The 20,072-nt window shown below is 28.7% G+C and overlaps 3 protein-coding genes across 3 annotated transcripts; 2 read left to right on the top strand and 1 right to left on the bottom strand.

Annotated features, from left to right (window-relative positions):
- The first annotated feature begins 1,896 nt into the window (after nucleotides 1-1,896).
- LOC129910864 (antigen 5 like allergen Cul n 1-like) lies at nucleotides 1,897-2,857 on the top strand. Its single transcript, XM_055988452.1, has 3 exons — nucleotides 1,897-2,054; nucleotides 2,120-2,514; nucleotides 2,574-2,857. Exons 1-3 carry the CDS (start codon nucleotides 1,923-1,925, stop codon nucleotides 2,788-2,790), a joined length of 744 nt encoding a protein of 247 aa, XP_055844427.1. The 5' UTR covers nucleotides 1,897-1,922; the 3' UTR covers nucleotides 2,791-2,857.
- A 3,784-nt stretch (nucleotides 2,858-6,641) lies between these two features.
- LOC129912536 (antigen 5 like allergen Cul n 1-like) lies at nucleotides 6,642-7,640 on the top strand. The gene is made up of 3 exons (XM_055990826.1): nucleotides 6,642-6,784; nucleotides 6,894-7,288; nucleotides 7,356-7,640. Exons 1-3 carry the CDS (start codon nucleotides 6,647-6,649, stop codon nucleotides 7,600-7,602), a joined length of 780 nt encoding a protein of 259 aa, XP_055846801.1. The 5' UTR covers nucleotides 6,642-6,646; the 3' UTR covers nucleotides 7,603-7,640.
- Nucleotides 7,641-10,453: 2,813 nt separating this feature from the next.
- LOC129909561 (antigen 5 like allergen Cul n 1-like) lies at nucleotides 10,454-11,448 on the bottom strand. Its single transcript, XM_055986635.1, has 3 exons — nucleotides 11,329-11,448; nucleotides 10,815-11,209; nucleotides 10,454-10,756 (listed from the first exon to the last, which is right to left on the bottom strand). Exons 1-3 carry the CDS (start codon nucleotides 11,446-11,448, stop codon nucleotides 10,516-10,518), a joined length of 756 nt encoding a protein of 251 aa, XP_055842610.1. The 3' UTR covers nucleotides 10,454-10,515.
- Nucleotides 11,449-20,072: the final 8,624 nt, after the last annotated feature.

Below are 20,072 nucleotides of genomic sequence, written 5' to 3' on the forward strand. Positions count from 1 at the left end.
TCATGTACCGATTTTAGTAAAATTGCAATATCTCAAAAACGGCTCCAACGATTTTGTTTAAAAAATTCAAATGTTAGTTTTAAGCTAAGGTCTATCTTCTAATGAAAAAATTTTTGTTTGAAAATCATTATTAACGGTACCTGCCATAGAACCGTTTTTTTTTTCAAACCCGATTATCTTCGAAACCGCTTATTCGATTTCAACGCAACATTTTGTGAAGAAGCATTTATATAATTTAAATATAAACCAAAAATAAAATTTCCAAAAAAATAATTTTTGGATTTTTAAAAAAATTTTGAAAATTTTTTTTGAAAAATCAAATTTTCGAAAACGTGACATTGAATATTTTTGAAATTTAGTTTTTAGATGTTGATTAGTGATTTCTACAAAATGGCATACCAATTTTATTTTAAAACTTTTTTTCCAAAAAATTATTTATAAAAGATTAGTTTTTAAAAAACGGCTCTAACGATTTTGAAAAAAAATTTTTTTTTTAAATGCATCTTAATATATCAATCAAAACTGCATACTTGTTTTGGAGGGCAATTTGATTTCAGATTTTATTTTATTTTTTTAAAAAACGAATTTTATTTTTTTTTTCAAATTTCTATATAAAAAGTCTTAAAAATTTAAGCAACTTCAACTCTTAGAGCAAGTTCGTGCGACCCAGTCGTGCATTTTATTTTGAAATGGCGGTGTAGTTCAGGATGATCGTAAACTCCTGTGATTTCATGGGGCGACCAACTTACTCCAAAATTTTATAACCGATCGGCACAAATTTTTTGTGTAGCTTAACAATTCCCTAGAAAAATAAATAGAATTTTTTTTTTGAAATATTAAAATTTAACGATTTTATGGTCTTTTTTTCACCGAATTCTGTTTTTGGAATAAATGAAATTTTTTCAAACTAATGCCAATTCTTTAAAAATCAATGAATCAAAAAACTACGTACTTCACTAGGGAATAGTATTGTTAATCTTCATAAAAAAATTTCAGCCAGGCCCGTAGCCAGGATTTTGTTTCGGAGGGGCTTGGTTCAAAATCTGGTGAACAATTTTGTTATCAGATCTTTTTTCGGGTTATGGTCAAAATTCTGCCAGGGCTCTTTAAAATTCTGTTTTTCAAAATTCTGCTTTTCATTATTCTGTTTTACAAAATTCTGTAGATGAATTTTTATGTATCAAGAAAGGTTGAAGACGGTTTTTTTTTTAAGTCCTCATCTTGAGTATTCTTTTCATACTAACATCATCAGAAGAATGTTGATTTTGAAAATTACGATGAAAATGGGCTGTTATTAAAACTTAAAGGCGTCACTATAACCTGAAATTCGTTTTTCTGCCAAAAACGACGGAAGTAAAGAGAAAACCCTCAATCAAAGAATAAGAAAAAAAAAACCTGTACAAGACCCCGAAATCTTACAGTAATATCATTATTACTTAAAACGCGATAAAAAAAATGTCAAACTTTTTAAATAAGAACACAAATATTTTGTAATAAATAAACAAAGCCTCTATATTCGAACAAAAATGTATCAAAACAAAAACAAAATCGGTTAACTTTCCGTTAACTTCGCAAGATTCTAAGAAATAATAACCAAACATAATTGTTTTTATCTTCAAAAAAATTACACCTTTTTTATTTATCTTTTTTGACTGACAACGTCAGAAAAATAAGAATGATAAATTTGAGAAAGATGCACGCGACTGAGTGCATAAAAATGTCTCTTAACTTATCTATCTGATGGTTATGACGAAAGAACAACAGAAATTCCCACACATCAGATAGTTGCGTAATTATTCTGTTATCATTATACGGATTGTTATCAAACCTAGATTCCGTTTTCTGATTCACTATAAAAACACTCGTCAGAATCTGATTTTGGAAGAATAAGAAAATTTTATCATTCGTAACCGGCTTTTAAGATGTTAAAGTCTTTTGTTATTTTTACGCTGACTTTTTGGTGGTTGATAATTGGAGGATTTTCTACCACAGACTATTGCATGAAAAATCTTTGTTCGTCAGGACGAAAACATATTGCTTGTAACAATACTGGAGTAAGTTTGTTTTTCACCTGACATTTTTTTGAAAAATTACAAATTAAAAATTCCTAAATTTTTAGGATTTTGCTCCTGCATGTCCTGAAAATCAAACCGAAATGGTTCCCATGACACAATCACTCATCGACATGATCCTCGATAGTCACAATAGCAAGCGTGAAATACTTGCCAGTGGGAATCTTCCAGGTTTCGAGCCGGCAGCAAAAATGTATGAAATGGGTTGGAGTGATGAATTAGCTTATCTTGCATCTCTCAATGCTAAAAGATGTCTTTTTGCTCACGATTATTGTCACAATACAGAAGATATCAAATCGAGTGGTCAGAATTTGGCAAAAATGTGGTGGAAAGGACATTCTTTTACGGACGATGAAATAATTTCCACTCGAATTGATACATGGTGGGCGGAGTATAAAATTACTAATATGTCACAATTACAAGCATATCCTAGATTTACAGAGTAAGTTACATGAAATTTGTATCATTTTGAACCATTGTTCATGTGTATTTTCTTTTTAGAAAAATGATTGGCCATTTTACAGTGATGACAGCTGAAAAAAATAAATTAGCTGGATGCGCTGCTATAACCTATCCCGAAAATGGTATGTCTTCGATGACACTTTGTTGTAATTATGCGGCAACAAATTTCATTGGACAACCAATGTATACGCCAGGGCCAACTGCTTCAATGTGTACGTCGGGAACAAGTTCAGTGTATCCTTCATTATGCGTTTAGTGGTAACTTAAAGTGGATTTTATTATTATCTAAAAACTATAATGATTCCTTCTTAAAATATAGTCAAATGAACAATAAATACATATTTATTAATTGAAAAAAAAATTTTGAAAAGGGTTTTTTGTGAGGGTTATTTTTTTTTTCTGAAATGTTTGTTTTTATACCTTTACATATATGTACCTATTTTGTAGTTTTAAAAGTTTAGTTTTACATTCAAAACTATAATGGCTGCTTTTTCTATCTGACAAAAATCATGATTCTTTTTTAACGGAGTCAGCATTGCGCATACGATATTCAAATGCTGATTATTATAACCGTTCCATTTTTTCAAATAGAACAATTGCAATAATGGTGTTATTATTCTCTTTTATTTTGACGTGATAACGTTTTATAAATTGGTGAATCATGGCAGCATTAACGAGAAAGTGACGCCATTTTCTTCCGTTCCACCTGAAATTTTTAGCAGCGCGGCATACATTTCAATTCAAAACCAAAAATAAACTATTGGAGATACAAAATCTTCTATAACTTATTTGAAAGACAATAACCTAAAGGAATAGGGGTAAAACAAAATTGAAAAAGTGACTTTTTTCGATACAAATTGTGGAAAATTTCAAAAAACCAAGTTATAATTGGTTTTTTATACCTAACTTAAAAATGTATTAGAGCTTTGACAAAGTATATAGGAATATAGGTAGAGAAATTTTATTTTCACGTGATAACGTCTTATAAATCGATGAACCATGGCAGCCACCACAAAAAAGTGACACCATTTTCTATCGTTATATTCTTGCACTTTCGCAGTGCGGTAAAAAATGTCAATTCAAAATTAAAAATAAATAAATAAATTTTGTAGGTATAGCTTATTTGAAAGATAATAACTTAAAGCTTAATCCAAATGAAGGATTTCTAAAAATTCCGTCATTTAATAGGGTAAACAGGGGTAAAACGGAAAGATGAAATTTGGGCTAAAATCTAAACGCAAAGTTGTAGAGCGTTGATTTTTTTTTGCTATAGATAGATGAGACTAATTTAAGAATAACTGCATTTAAGAAAAAATTCTTAAAAATTTTGAAACTTAGCTATAAGGTTTTGTTTGAACGTTGTACACGTGTTGGGGCTATGACAAAATGATGATTTTGGGTATTGAAAATTTTGTTTGACAATTCTAAAGGTGCCAAGTTAAAGATGAGGGAAAAAAAATTAGGAGTCTGATACGGATCTTTTTCCAACACTCTGCGTTTCCAAAATATGAATTTTTGAAAAACTCCTTGTTTTTTACGATTATTTTTAGGTAGTTTTTGATTTTTATCTTTGTTTTGAGAGTTCAATTTCAAACTTATAGGACATTTTGGTTTTGGCCTTATGCATACATGTGCAAATTTTTGGAATCGTTAAGTGAGTTTTGACTGAATAACGGAAGAATTAAATTTAAAAAAAAAACGCGTTGTTTTACCGTTTTTAACCGATTTTCATCGTTTTTTATTTTTATCTTTTTTTCTTTAATAGATACAGGAATAAAGTATATGGAGTAATGATAGACCATGACCACGACTAAATGTGTGCGAAGTTTCAATTTGGAGATAACGGTAAAATAAAATCTTAGAATTCAACAGGTTATAACTTTTGACAAAGAGCAGATAAAAATTTTATTAAACTTTTATGAGCATCCTGATACAATTACCTTTCATTTGGTACATCACACATAACGGTAGACTAACTACAAGCTACACAATGTTAAATCAAGAAACTTGCGAAAAACCTCAAAACACCAGTGGAGATCTGTTGCCCCCCGAACAGCCACAAGTGTGGCAAGTACCGTAATCTCATTCTGGAAATTCGACATGGTTGACTTTAAAAAATTCTAACTTCTCTTGTAAGCATCATTTGAAAGGTGAAATAATAAGCTTTCACATGGTTAATTTGTTTACAGATTGTCAAACAAAAAAATTGATTCCATAGCCTGAGAACATAAAAATAAATGTTTTTTTGCTTTTTTTAATGAAATTTGATCGAGTTCAAAAAATTCTAGCTCTTTTTGTAGATGTTTCATAGACCTGATCGATATATTATATATTTTGTGCTAAGACAATAAGCTTTCAGATGGTATAAAATTTTTATAGGTTGTTAGGGAAAAAAATAGAATTAAGATAAAAGATAAAAATTCATGTTATTTTTTCTTTTAAATTATGATTGTTTAAAATAAGTTAACGTTTCAATTGACTCATTTTAAACAAAAGCACACAACCTGTTTTCTGACGACGTTATCACGTAAAATCGTCGTCCGTAAACCGGCTTTACTTCATTCAAAAGATAATAAAAAAGGGGTCTATTTCAGTTTTTTTTAGTCTCTGCGTTTCGAAATATGAATTTTAAAAAAAACACCTACTTTTTTAGAGGTATTTTTAACAATTTTTTTGAGCGGTCAAAGAATCTCAAACATAAAGGACATATACATAGATTATGACCATGCGCATGAGCATGTGCAAAAAATTGGTAATCTAAAATGATTTTTGACTGAATAACGGGAAAAACAAAAACAAGGAGATCTGTTTCCCATGACCAGCCACCAGTGTGGGAAGTACCGTAATCTCAGTTTGAAATTTCGACATGGGGCATCGTAGAAATATGACTGAAGCTTCATTTATGAAAGGAAAAATAATAAGCTTTGAGAATATTTAAAATTTATTATAGGTTGTCATAGAAAAAAATTGATTTAGGTAATAGTGTGAGAAGATAAAAAAAATTGATATTTTGCTTTTTTCTTCAAAAATGATTGTTTTCAATAAATTATTTATATACTTTTTATGCATTGTAAAAATTTAAGTATGGTTTTTTTCTTTAGAAGAATAACTAAACTTTTTAATGGTGTAATTTGTTTGCAAGCTTTTTTATATAAAATAATTGATATAATGAGAAAAAATGAAAAAACGTATTTGTTTTTTTTAACTTTTTCTTTAAGATTTTGATTGGATTTATAAAGTTATTCCGTTTTTCTACAAAACATACAGATTTATTATCCTTTTTTTAACAAAAGTACACAAAACACAAAGGTTGTATTAAAAACTTCGACAAAATTTTTAACCATGTAATTAAGGCTAAAGAATCTAAGCAGAGATTTGATCTTCTTTCTTAACTCTACGAAGTCGATCTGAAATAATTATCTAATTTTTCTTTTTAGGATCATTTCAAAGGCCTGATTTTTACTGAATACCAAAATGTAGGTAGTTGTAGTTGAATTTATTCAGCAAAAGATTGTTGATATTTCTTCTTAATGTATTTTCCGAATATGAAATCGGAGGTTTTCATCTTCCAAAACCTCTATCTTCTTTCTATAACTCTTTTGAATGCTTATTATTTATCCAGACTCTTCACAGGTGTAGTTTTTAAGTTCTGGGTATTTAGATCAAACGACTCTGACGTAGATTGCTTTTCTTTAGAAACTACTTTTGTGCGAAGACAATATTGTATTTTCCAATTCCCCCTTCGTTCTGACTCAGATGCTGAACAAAATTTTGAAAAATTTCCATTTCATAATACGAAAAATACCCGTGTCGTACTGAATAACTGTTTATTATGTTTTTAGAGCAATTAGAAGACTATTTGTACCTAATGTCTAAAACTTGAACTAATATTTACTTATTAAAAGTCATATGGGTGGTATATTTAACCTTTTTTTCGGGTTTATTTATGGAACAAAAGACTTTCATTCTCCGAAAACAAACTTTGACGTCATTGCTAAAGTACATAGAAGGTTTTGAATAAACGAAATATTTAAAAAAAAATATTTCATTATAAATATAAGGTTTTGCAACTGGAATAATTAAAACAGAAGTCATTAAACAGTTGAATCAGAATGAAGTCAGTTGAATTATTAGTATTTTGCATTGGATTTGTAGGTCTTGTAGCTATTTCTCAAGTTACAGCAGCTACTGATTATTGTGATAAAGCACTTTGTGGAAAAGCCGAGCACATTGCTTGCAACAATACTGGGGTAAGATTGAAAGTTTTATCGAAAAAAGTGAAAAAAAAGTACAACTTTGGAAGAAAATTGAAAAAAAAATCTATTACATTTTTTTTAAATTAACATTTTTTTCTTTTAGGAATTTGCAACAACATGTTCGTCGGACAAAAAACTTATCAAAATTTCACCCGATTTTCGAAGAGCTATGGTAAAACAACACAATAAGCTCAGAAATCAACTAGCTAGTGGTGATATGAAACCCTTTGAACCATCTCCAAGAATGGCTTCAATGCAATGGAATAACGAATTAGCTGATCTTGCTGAATTAAACGTTAAAACTTGCAAATTCGCTCATGATGCATGCCATAATACTAAAAACTTTAGCACTTCTGGACAAAATATTGCTATAACTTGGTCAAGTGATCCAATAGAATCTCAAGCAGAATCTATAATATTGTCGATGATTGATTCTTGGTGGGCAGAAAAAAATGAGACATCAATGAAGGAAATTAATAGCTATCCGGAAAATTTCGAGTTCGTATTTATATTGATAATTTTTGGAGTTGCTTTTTTAAATTTAAATTTGTTGGTTTATTTTTAGACATGTTATTGGTCATTTTACGGTGATGGCTGTTGAAGAAAATAACAGAATGGGTTGTGCTGCTTCTTCTTACAGAGACCCAGAGCAAGAAAATTGGTTTACGATTTTATACACATGCAACTACGCAAAGACGAATATTTTTGATCGTTCAATTTATTCAACTGGCAAAAGTGCAAGTAAGTGCACAAGTGGAGTAAATCCAAATTTTAAGTCATTGTGTGCACAAAAAGAAGTATATGGAAAATAAACTATGTAAAACGGAAATAAGAAAATGCTCGACTACAAAAAAAAATGTTGGTAAATGAAAATAAAAAAATATTTAAAAAAAAAAGCTAAAATTCGTTCTTCAATTAAAAAAAAAAAAAAACAAATCTATAAATGAAATTGAGCTCCAAGAAAAGTATGCAGTTTAAATTAATAGTTAGAGACGTTTTATTAAAAACTATTTTTTGAAATAATTTTTTGAAAAAAAGTTTTAAAATAAAAATGGTATGTTATTTTATGGAAATTATTAATCAAAATTCGAAAAAGAATTCAATTCAAAAAATCGATTTTTCAAAACAAAAATTTTCAAAGTTTGTTTTTTAAACCCAAATATTATTTTTTTTCAAAATTTTGTTTTAGATTTATATTAAGGCAATATATATTGAACCATTTATTTGGGAAAAGTCAAAAATAAAACAAAAAAAAAAAACGTTTAATACCGTTAATAAATTTTGAAAAAAAAAAAAATTCACTAAGGGATAGAACTTGTCGCAAAAATAATGCTTCAATTTTGCGATGAAAATCCTAGGAGCCGTTTTTGAGAAAATTTAGTTTTTCCAAAATTGTTATATGAAATGTATTGTTGTTTTTGGTCTATAAAAATCAATTCCAAAACAATATACAAATTTAGCTGAATTTCTGTCAAAAAAGTGCTCGATTTTGATTTTAGGTATATAATTTTCCATTTTTAATGAAAACAATTCAAAAAATTTGAAAAGTAGATTTACTCTGACACGAAATGTGCGAAGTATTAAAAAAACATATAAGTATGTCTTCACGTTTCGAAGATAAAAACGCATTCTGAAGTTGTTATTATCTTAAACAAACAAACGCACAATTTATCAAGTAAAAAAATATGTATGCATATTGCGCCAACAATTTTGTTGAATGTCACTACTGTCGTAACAATAGGATTAACATAAAAAATTGATTAATTTAATAAAGCCAACTCGTGTTGTACACAAACTAAGCGATTTAATTTGTTCAAATAGTTCTACGCAATAGAGGTAAATTTAGGTTAAATAAATAAGAAAAATAAAACAAAATTCATAGCTTCTGAATTATTTTTTTTTTAATTTTTTCAAACTGAATACACATTCAATCTTTAACTGCGCTATTATTAACAATTTTGATTAAGTCGTTTTATAAATTTTTCAAGATTAAAAGTAAAAGGCTTACCTAAAAAACCATAAAAAATATTTTTTTGTTCAGTGTATGTTAAATTGTTGATTTATCACTGTGTTTTTTTTTTTTTTTTGCCCAAGGTTAGCTAAGACTTAACCACCATTTACTTTCGTCGCACCATTTTATATTTGTTGTTACTTTCGAAATAAGTTTGAATACTAAGCATGTAGCTTTTTTAAGTGCTCATATGGCAAACCAAAAATAATAATCAATGATTTTAACTCTTGACAAAATATTTGTAAGTGATTTTTAAGGTGAAATAATACAATAATCAACTTATTCTTCTTAACAGGAATGTTATATGAACTACATTCAATCAAGTTAGAATTCTAAGTCAAATAAATAACATTTGAGGCGCAGTGCCCACACCAGTCTATTTACTTTTTCTAAATTAAAAAAATATAAAAGGTCACTGTGGTGTATACGTACTATAATTTTATTTTTTTTTTGAGGTGAATAAAAAATAATGTTTCTATAATTTGTAAACTAAGGGTAGGATAGGGAAAATAATAGTTGTGCTATTCTGGGCTTATTTTGGACAGACAAACGACGGTTTTAACAAACGATTTTTTCAGGGGGTAAGAAATTATTTTTTTTTTTCGGTTTCTGATAGAAACAAAATTTTTCACTGTATCATTTGAAGAAATGGTGGAATAAAGAAAAAACAAAATTGGGCCGAAATTCAATTCACTTAATCGAAAATGTAGTGCAAAACTTATGTTTAAGTTCTCCGATTAAGTTTAGTATACTTTTTGACTGATAACCGTGACGAAACTTCGATTTTTAGCAGGAATATGCCAGAATCCATAAAATCCATAGAGAAACAATTTTTTGGTTGGAAATAAATTCTATTAATTTAATGAATTGGCCAGCATGCTCCCGCGATGTAAACCTTATTGAAATTCTTTGGAGAGTCCTCGTTAGGAAAAAAAAAAATCAATTTCAAATCAAATTTTAATAGTTTCCATTTTTCATTTATTTTTATTACCGGTTTAAGTCATGGGTTATACTCTTGAAACACTTGAATTTTAGTATTTTTTTGTTATTGAGAATTTAAAATACACTTGTTAAGTTTTCAAAATTAATTTGTTGTTTAAATAAGTTGCCTTGACTTATGCTTTTACTTCCTATAGTTTTTTTTTGTTTAGCCGAGATAAAAATTTACAATTTTTGAATTGGGTTATTTTTGTAGCGGATCTAGTTTGGATTAAAAAACACGAGCTGATAGAAAAATTTAACATATTCAAAACATCTAGAAAAGTATTGATTTGTTCCTGAAACAAAACCAGTGTAAATTAGGGCAATGCTTAAAAAGTACACGACAAAAAATCGATGAATTAGATTTTATAATGAGAATAACTCGAAAACGCGAGCTTAAAGGAAATTTTTAACTTTTAATTTGATTTCAGCATCTCAAAATCCTTGTGAAAAGTTCATCAAACTTCACATTAAACAAAACCCGTGTTGCCCAGTGTTATCATTTTATAAAGGCCCAATTTATATAATCACACTCAATTAATTTTAAAGTAGCAATTTAAAAAAAATTTTAAAATTTGTATGCTATTTAACAGATTGTTAATTTTTTTTTTAATGGTGACTTTAGATATAATAACAATAAATAAATAAATTGGAATAAAAAAAAAACTATGTTTTAAGTTTTCTGCATTTCTTTATTGTCCATTTAACACAAATATTCTTAAGCAATTTTTATTTAATATACTTCCTTTTCAGAACATAATCCCTTAAAACTTGGATTTACTCCAGCCTTACATCCACTAGCGGTCTTACCAGAAGTATAAATTGTACCGTTTATGATATTTGTTTTTGCATAATTGCATGTAAACAAAAATGCAAACCAATCATCCATAGCTGGATCATTGAAATATGAAGCAGCACATCCAACTCTATCATTGCCTTGAACAGCCATAACTGTGTAATGACCAATCATATGTCTAAAAAAAAATTAAAATATATTGTAAAATTGTACTTAAAAGATCACAATTTACATACTTTGGAAATTCAGGATACTTTTTAATATCAGTCATGGATGCATCTTTCTTTTCTGTCCACCAAGTTTGCAAGCATGATTTTACCATATTTTGTTGAGTATCGGTGTGTGGTTGATCGGATGCCAATTCGCAAATATTTTGTCCGGATGATTTGTACTTGAAGGTATTATGGCATTCATCATGGGCAAATAAGCAACGTTTTACGTTATCACCAGCGGATAGAGCTAGTTCATCATCCCATTGCATTGTAGCCATTCTTGGACATGTATCGTAGCCGGTAATTTTGCCACTGGCTAAATCGTTTCTTAATGCATTGTGTCCTTTTACTATAGCTTTTTTGTCATCAGCTGTGAAAGTTGCAAGTTTGGCAGTTTTCTTACAGATATCTGAAAATTTCTAGAAAAAAAATTATAAGTTTTGGTATTTGTTTGAAATTTTATAAAATTGGTTGTTGGCAACACTTTTTGTTAAAAGATATTTTAAGATCTTTAAATATTTAAGCAATTTCAACTTACCCCAGTGGCATTGCAAGAAATGTGCTTAGCATTTCCACAAAGAGCCTTATCACAATAATTGACAGCAGCTACAAAACCAACAAATCCAATAAGGACAACTAATAACTTGACTGAGATCATACTGATTCAACTGTTAAAGTATTTTTGTTATCATTTCAGCTTAAAAACCTACTATTTATTCTGAAATTTTAAATTAAAATTCTTCATCTTTCTAAGATGTTTGAACATTTGACACAGTAATTTCAAACGTCAAACGCCTTAATGTTTGCATAGATTTGTTTGGTGAAAGACAAAACATTCTTTTGTTTTCATAGAAAAAATAGTCCACATTCTAATAAAGAATATTAAATATTTGTTAACACGCTTCGTTTAAAAATTAACTTTCTTTAATTCACTTATTGGAAAAGAATTATAAAAATATGTTTATAGTACTTATTTTTGTACACGCTTAAAATGTTATAATCAATGTTGATATAAGTGCTAAGAGAAGAGTAGTTATCTAACTTCTATGGTAAACAGTTTAAATGTGCCAATTCAGGGTGAGTCACTCAAAATAATTTTTTTTTAAATTGAGGAACTTAAAAAACACAAAGGGGAATGCTATGCAATATTCTGAAGTTCAAATATTGGAAGTAGGTACTATTAGGTAAAAAAAAACTAGCCAAAACAGGGATTTTGAATCGGACACAATCCCAAAATTCTGTATCCCGAAAACACAGAATCATGAAAAATCCAAATCCAGGATCCCGAAATTCCGAAAGAAACAATGCTGAAAACCCAAAATTAGGAAAACCCAAAAGCCAGAAAGGCCAGACTTTAATCTTAGGCTTATTTTATCGAAATCCCGAAAAATTTTATAAAATTAAAAATCGGCGCAAACTTGCTATTTTATATAATTTTTCTTGAGATTCGCATTTTTGATTTTCTGTATTTTAGGTTTTCGGAATTTTGGGATTTCTGGATTTTCGGGATTATGGGCTTTCGGGTTTTTGGATTTCTGGATTTCGGATTTTCTGGATTTTTTTGATTCTGGGTAGGACACGATATTTTTGGAGGACGAGGACATATTTGGGTTTCAACTATGAAAAGAGCAAAAGGTACCATTTTTACATGTTTCACTCGATGGATTTAGAGGCATTTTTTTTTTAGTGCATTTTTTTCGACATTGGGTGTTAACTTTGGATTTTTTTTGAAAATCTCAAAAAAAAATTGTTACATGAATTAAAACAATATGATAAAGCAATGCTCTCAAAAAGACGTTTTTGTGATTAATACAATAGATTAAATTGTCTTATTTAGGAAAATTAGAAGAAAATATCCCAACTAGCTTTTTAAGTAAAATATATTCAATCGATAATGCTTATTTTATTAAACTAATGAACTAATATTAAAAAAATACCTTTTTTATTTACGAAAATATATTTAAAATAAAATGCACGATTAGGGTCGCACGTACTTGCTCTTGTGCTTAAAGTAACTCAAATGTAAAAGCTTTTTAAAATTTGATACATATTTTCAAGAAAAAAAAAAAAAATATAAAAATAACATCTTTTTTTAAATATAATTTTTTATATATACCTACATACAAATTTTCTAACATTTTTCAAAAAAAAAAAGTTGGTATGCCATTTTGAAGAAATAAATTAATTTACAAATAAAAACGAAATTTCAAAATTTTTCACAAAACCCGTTTTGAAAAAATTGATATTTCAAAAAAAATGTTTGAAATATTTTTAAAAAATCCAAAAATGTGCTTTTTGAAAATAGCCCAGTCATTTTAGTCATTTTTAAGCCCAATCTGCGGAAAAATTCCTACTGGGCTGCATTTTGGTATACAGCTTAATGACGGCTTTGTTATGAAGATGTGAAAAATCGACATTGATATCGTGTCCGCGTTAAGAGTTATAGGGGTCAAAAGGTCACAAAAACTATTTTTTCACGACTTTCAGCAAAACGGTAAGTCTTATCAAAAAATTTTCAATGCAAGAATTGTAGACCAGATTATTACCTATATATAAAAAGTGTCATGACACTTTTTTTCCTAAGACCCACCGTTTCTTAGGTATAACGATTCAAAAAGTTGAAGTTTAGTTGTAATCGTCATAATCCTATTCCTGAAAAAAAACTCCTAACTGAAAAGTTCCTGAAATTTCATTATTTTTTTAGCTTGAATTTCGTTCCTCAACTGTTAAGAATATGGGGAAACCAAAAAAAAATGGAAATTTTCGCCATTTTTCCGATTGAGGCCCTTCTCCCGAAACCATTTCCCTGGGAATTTTTGATTAGAATATGTCTGAAAATATACAGGGTGTGCAATAGAGAATGGACAACCCTAAAACGGCTTATAGCTACACTTATGATTGTTCTAAAAACAGATAGAAAAAAGTTCTATCGCAACCAGTTCATAAAATATGGACTTTTTTTCGTTCAGTGTATTTTAAATTTTATCATCTTATGTTTTCGTTCACTACAACCACGAATGAATGAATTTTATTTATTTCTTTTTTTAATAATTTTCTACAATAATTGGATGAGTACATAAAAGCTTTAAAAATTTCATAGCTATTGCACATTTTCGTAAAAAAAATTTTGAAATCTGTTTTTTGATGCAAAATGTAAAAAAAGTATTTTATGAAAAATTTTAAACACCTGTGGTATAAAATAAATCTATAGAAACCTAGGTGGCCAACTTTCTTAAAAATATTCTGGTATAAGGAGAATATTTTTAAGAAAGATGGCCACCTAGGTTTCTATAGATTTATTTTATACCACAGGTGTTTAAAATTTTTCATAAAATACTTTTTTTACATTTTGCATCAAAAAACAGATTTCAAAATTTTTTTTACGAAAATGTGCAATAGCTATGAAATTTTTAAAGCTTTTATGTACTCATCCAATTATTGTAGAAAATTATAAAAAAAAGAAATAAATAAAATTCATTAATTCGTGGTTGTAGTGAACGAAAACATAAGATGATAAAATTTAAAATACACTGAACGAAAAAAAGTCCATATTTTATGAACTGGTTGCGATAGAACTTTTTTCTATCTGTTTTTAGAACAATCATAAGTGTAGCTATAAGCCGTTTTAGGGTTGTCCATTCTCTATTGCACACCCTGTATATTTTCAGACATATTCTAATCAAAAATTCCCAGGGAAATGGTTTCGGGAGAAGGGCCTCAATCGGAAAAATGGCGAAAATTTCCATTTTTTTTTGGTTTCCCCATATTCTTAACAGTTGAGGAACGAAATTCAAGCTAAAAAAATAATGAAATTTCAGGAACTTTTCAGTTAGGAGTTTTTTTTTCAGGAATAGGATTATGACGATTACAACTAAACTTCAACTTTTTGAATCGTTATACCTAAGAAACGGTGGGTCTTAGGAAAAAAAGTATCATGACACTTTTTATATATAATAATCTGGTCTACAATTCTTGCATTGAAAATTTTTTGATAAGACTTACCGTTTTGCTGAAAATCGTGAAAAACCAGTTTTTGTGACCTTTTGACCCCTATAACTCTTAACGCGGACACGATATCAATGTCGATTTTTCACATCTTCATAACAAAGCCGTCATTAAGCTGTATACCAAAATTCAGCCCAGTAGGAATTTTTCCGCAGATAAAACCTAAAATTACTGGACTAAAATTTTCTAAAATTTTAAAACGACCTTTACTTTAATGCTTTTGTATAAAAATTTTCGTACCAGGTACCTACTGATAGTTTTGGTCCTAAAAAAAAATTCAATTTTTCCTCTAGTAAATCACCCAAAACTGTTAACTTTTTTTCAGTTTTTTTAAAGTCCGAAGAAAAGCAAAACTATTCCAACAGTGAGACGTTTTACCCGTTTAACTAGAATGAAGCTATTCTGACTGTGTGGATAGCTCGTTATCTTTCGGAAAAGTCCATCGAAGGGGTCCGAATAAATCACTTAACACTGTACAAGCCATTTTGATAGTGATTTTGTGCTATTGTTTCAAACCAAATTGTAAACCAAAAAGGTACATAAAATAAATGAATTTGTACATTAAATGAATTCAAAAATGCAGGGCAAATGAGCCAAAGTACAGATTAATTAAATTAAAGAATCTCTTTATGAAAAAAAATCATAAGGGAATGAATCTTTCATTAAACTAAAGATAAAGTTCTTAATTAATTCTGTTCATAAAGTTATTCTAAAATTTTCAAATATATGCACATATTTTAGTAAATGCTTCTTAGATTTAAATGATTTAGACCCGTTTGCTGAATCGAAACTTAAGCATTTAAGTTCTACATAAATCCTTATGTGACAGTTTATGTTCAACATAAATTATTTAAGTTTCGATTCAGCAAATGGCCCTTAATGATCAAATTCAAATTAATTTAATGATTTTTTTTTCAAGTTTAATTTTTTGAAAAAAAAAAAAAATTAAATAACATGTTTTTTAAATTTTATGAAAAAAATCAATAAATTTATGAATTATTCCTATAATTTTGTATAGTAATAATTTTCTTTAAAAATTAAGTAAAATGTTTTTTAAATTTAATGAAAAAAATATTGGATCTATGAATTATTTTTAAAATTTTTCATAAAATTTAAAAAGTATTTTTTCTTTAAAATGTATGTATAGCATTCACAGAGTAGCAGAGTAGCAGCTCTTCTTTGCAGTTTACAAGGTGAACCTATTCTATTGTCAAGCAGTGTATTTTTTTCATGATTTCAGTTATATTTATACTGAAACAGATACATATGTCCCTAAGCATTTTCTGTTTGAACATCTGATCTCATTATGAAACGCAAAAAACCCTTATTATTTGTATAGTTTAATTTTCGAAACATTCTTCTGCTTTCTAAGTAAAACTAGAACACACGATTAAAAAAAAAATTACACACATTTACATACACATACCATACATACTGTGAATATTTCTGTGGTAATAAGTTAAAAGAGCTTATGTCGACATAAGTGAAAAACGATTTTATTTGCTTAACATGTTCACCTTTTGTTCAGCTTTGTTTTAGTCTGGGTCTCATTTCTCTACGCAAAATATAAACCGTTAAATTAAAAAAAAATCATAATAGCTTAAGTCTTTTTGGACAAAAACTGCATTTGCAAAATAGCTTATGTATAAAATCGTCAAAATCTTAAAAATAATAAACTTTTTTAAATAAGCTTAAGTCATGACATAAGCTACTATGACAATTTGAATTCAAATATATTCATCGCTTAGGTCAACATGAGCTATTTTAAACTTGTGGTCGAGTGAACCATTTGTGTTCTTATGTCGACTCAAGTCATTTTAAAAAAATGCATTTTGAACCAAACCCAATTTTGCAAAACAGCTTAAGTAAACATAAGCTGTTTTGTTCCTTGAAATGTCTGCAAAATTGTATACTTAAGTCAAAGTAAGTTATTTTTTCAAATGTAACGGCCGTCCCGAACGTTTTCAAGGAAAAATATACATATGAAAATTAAGGGTATAACAAGCCTGTACCCAGAAAAAAAAATTGTTGGTTTAGCGGCAACAGTTTAAAAGTAATCACAAAAAAAGTAAAAAAAAATCTGGTCCACAAACTTTATTTGCTTATACTGAAAAATGATAAAAATTGACTTAAGCTCTTTTAACTTATTGACACAGATTTGTTCACGTTCCGTAAAAAAAACTTACTTTTTTTTGTTAAAGTCTTACCAAAAAACATGTTGAAAGAACATTATTTTCGAGCACGTTTGATATAAAATCAATACAGACAACCTCAATCCTGTTAGTTATAGAAATATATGTTTATCAACAAAATATGAACCTAAAATTATATTAGGTATAAGGTCAAATTCTGAAAATGAAAACTACTGTAAAAAAAAAACACATCAAATTTTAATCCTGAAATCCTTCTTCAACAATTTGATATGTCCTTATCATTGTGGTCACAGTTCAGGAAAGTCCAAAAAAGTGACGCCATTTTCTCCCATTCCACTCTCGCGGCAAAAATTTCAATTCAAAATTAAAAATAAACTATTAGAGATACAAAAATCTTCTATAGCTTATTTGAAAGATAACAACCTAAAGCTTAATCCAAATGAAGGATTTTTAAAAATTCCGTCATTTAATAGGGTAAACAGGGGTAAAACGGAAAGATGAAATTTGGGATAAAATCTAAACGCAAAGTTGTAGAGAGTTGATTTTGATTGCTATAGATAGATGAGACTTATTTAAGAATAACTGCATTTAAGAAAAAATTCTAAAAAATTTTGAAACTTAGCTATAACGTTTTGTTTGAACGTTGTACACGTGTTGGGGCTATGACAAAATGATGATTGTGGGTAGGGAAATTTTTGTTTGACAATTCTAAAGGTGAAAGGTAAAAGATGAGAGAAAAAAACTTAGGCGTCCGATACGGATTTTTTTCCAACACTCTGCGTTTCGAAATATGAATTTTTCAAAAACACCTTGTTTTTTTAGAGGTATTTTTGGGTAGTTTTTGATTTTTAGCTTTTTTTGGAGCTTTCAAAAATCTCAAACTTATAGGACATGTAGGTTTTGGCCTTACATGCATACATGTGCAAATTCATATCGTTTAGTGAGTTTTGACTGAATAACGGAAGAAACAAGTTTTTAAAACACACGTTTTTTTACCATTTTTGACTGATTTTCATCGTTTTTTGTTTTTATCTTTTTTTTTTCTTTAATAGATACAGGAAGTATATGGAGTAATGACCACGACTAAATGTGTGTGAAATTTCAATCATTTTCGTAAACACAATTTTGAGATAACGGTAAAATAAAATTTTAGAATTCAACAGGTTATAGCTTTTGACAAAGAGCAGATAGAAATTTTATTAAACTTTTATGAGCATCCTGATACAATTACCTTTCATTTGGTGTATCACACATAACGGTAGACTTACTACAAGCTACACAATGTTAAATCAAGAAACTTGCGAAAAACCTCAAAACACCAGTGGAGATCTGTTGCCCCCCGAACAGCCACCAGTGTGGGAAGTACTGTAATCTCATTCTGGAAATTCGACATGGTTGACTAACTTCTCTTGTAAGCATCTTTGAAATGAGATTGATACGTCATATGAAAGGTGAAATAAAAGCTTTCACATGGTATACAATTTTTTATAGGTTGGCAAACAAAAAAATTGATTGAGAACATAAAAATAAGTGTTTTTTTTTTCTTGATTTTTTTTAATGAAATTTGATCGAGTTCAAAAAATTCTAGCTCTTTTTGTAGATGTTTCATAGACCTGATCGATATATATATTTTGAGCTTAGACAATAAGCTTTCAGATGGTATAAAATTTTGTATAGGTTGTTAGGGAAAAAAAAATGGAATTAATGACGTGAGAAGATAAAAATTCATGTTTTTTTTTTTGCTTTTTTTGATGAAAATTATTGTTTTCAATAAATTATTTTTATACTTTTTGCGCATAAAAATTTGAGAATGGTTTTATTCTTTAGAAGAAATACTTGGATTTTAAATGGCTTAATTTTTTTTGTAAGCTTTTAAAATAAAAAAATTAATATAATGAGAAAATAAAAAAGGTAATTTTTTTTTAGCTTTTTCTTGTAAATAATGATTGTTTGAAATAAATAAACGCTTCAATTGACTCATTTTAAAGAAAAGCACACAACCTGTTTTCTTACGACGTTATCACGTAAAATCATCGTCCGTAAACCGGCTTTACAGACAACCTCTTTTTTTTTTATTTTATATAAAATGTTTCGATTTTACTGTTTTTTGTAACCAACGGCAGCGTTGCAATTCTGATACTAACTACATTATTCCCGGATTCAGAGTGTACTCATAAATTTTACCACTCATCTCGCCGACCCGGGGTGTACCAACCGAACAACCAACGTACAGCACTAACAAACGTGATACGTATTTCTAATCCATGAACCCGGAGTGTAGAGTAAAACCTTACAATCCATCGACCCAAAGTGTGCGTCCATAAAACATAATCCACATTATCAACCTCAACTAGATTTATCAGCAATTTACCAATTTTTTCATACATTATTATCTTTTGATTTATATAATTCACATATTGTTTTTACCGTAAATTAAGCTAATTTTAAGCAAATGTATTGGAAATAAGATAGCTTGCTAAATTAACAATTTTTTTTTGTGAAGTTTCTTACTAGTTTTTCCCTTGACGGGAGTACCCTTTTTCCTCGTTCTGCCCCAGCTTTCACAAATCAAATATGGGACAAGTGGACAGTCATTACTGAGAATAGCCTTGAAGGTGCCTTAGCTGAAGAAAAAAAAAAAAACCCTACGTCCCACACAACAGAATGAAAAACAATCAAATTTCAACACAGAGGAAACAACCATACCTATTCCAAACTTCCAGATATCGTCAACCATTTGACCCATCCACTTGAGCCAACAGAACAGATAAAACCAAAGAATACATCTTGGATCTTGCTAATGCATTCAATGATATTAGAGCGCAGTTCGTTAACCTGGATGAATTACTGACTGTGAGCGAAAAGGTCGAGTCTGTCAACAATGATGTCCGAAACTCTCTAGACCCCCTGTTCCAGCATCGTATGTCATAGATGAAAATTATCTTTTCTTGTGGTTAAAAGTATGAAATTTATTTGTTAAATACTAGAATTATTTTAGTCAAAAATAGATTTATCTATGAAATACAAAATAAGAACAACAAAAAAAACCGTTTCACCTCATTGTTGTATGGGATTTATGATCTGTGAAATAGGCCCCTGGTTGTCATTTACTCATCAAATATAT

Source organism: Episyrphus balteatus, chromosome 2, assembly GCF_945859705.1.
Source record: "Episyrphus balteatus chromosome 2, idEpiBalt1.1, whole genome shotgun sequence".
Classification (NCBI taxonomy): Eukaryota; Metazoa; Arthropoda; class Insecta; order Diptera; family Syrphidae; genus Episyrphus; species Episyrphus balteatus.

Coding starts and splice junctions, on each gene's coding strand:
- LOC129909561 (XM_055986635.1), bottom strand. CDS start 11,448: ATGATCTCAGTCAAGTTATTAGTTGTCCTTATTGGATTTGTTGGTTTT. Junction 11,210..11,328: donor TTTCTTGCAATGCCACTGGG/GTAAGTTGAAAT, acceptor TTTTTTTTCTAG/AAATTTTCAGATATCTGTAA. Junction 10,757..10,814: donor AAGTATCCTGAATTTCCAAA/GTATGTAAATTG, acceptor ATTTTTTTTTAG/ACATATGATTGGTCATTACA.
- LOC129912536 (XM_055990826.1), top strand. CDS start 6,647: ATGAAGTCAGTTGAATTATTAGTATTTTGCATTGGATTTGTAGGTCTT. Junction 6,785..6,893: donor TTGCTTGCAACAATACTGGG/GTAAGATTGAAA, acceptor TTTTTCTTTTAG/GAATTTGCAACAACATGTTC. Junction 7,289..7,355: donor AGCTATCCGGAAAATTTCGA/GTTCGTATTTAT, acceptor GTTTATTTTTAG/ACATGTTATTGGTCATTTTA.
- LOC129910864 (XM_055988452.1), top strand. CDS start 1,923: ATGTTAAAGTCTTTTGTTATTTTTACGCTGACTTTTTGGTGGTTGATA. Junction 2,055..2,119: donor TTGCTTGTAACAATACTGGA/GTAAGTTTGTTT, acceptor CTAAATTTTTAG/GATTTTGCTCCTGCATGTCC. Junction 2,515..2,573: donor GCATATCCTAGATTTACAGA/GTAAGTTACATG, acceptor TTTTCTTTTTAG/AAAAATGATTGGCCATTTTA.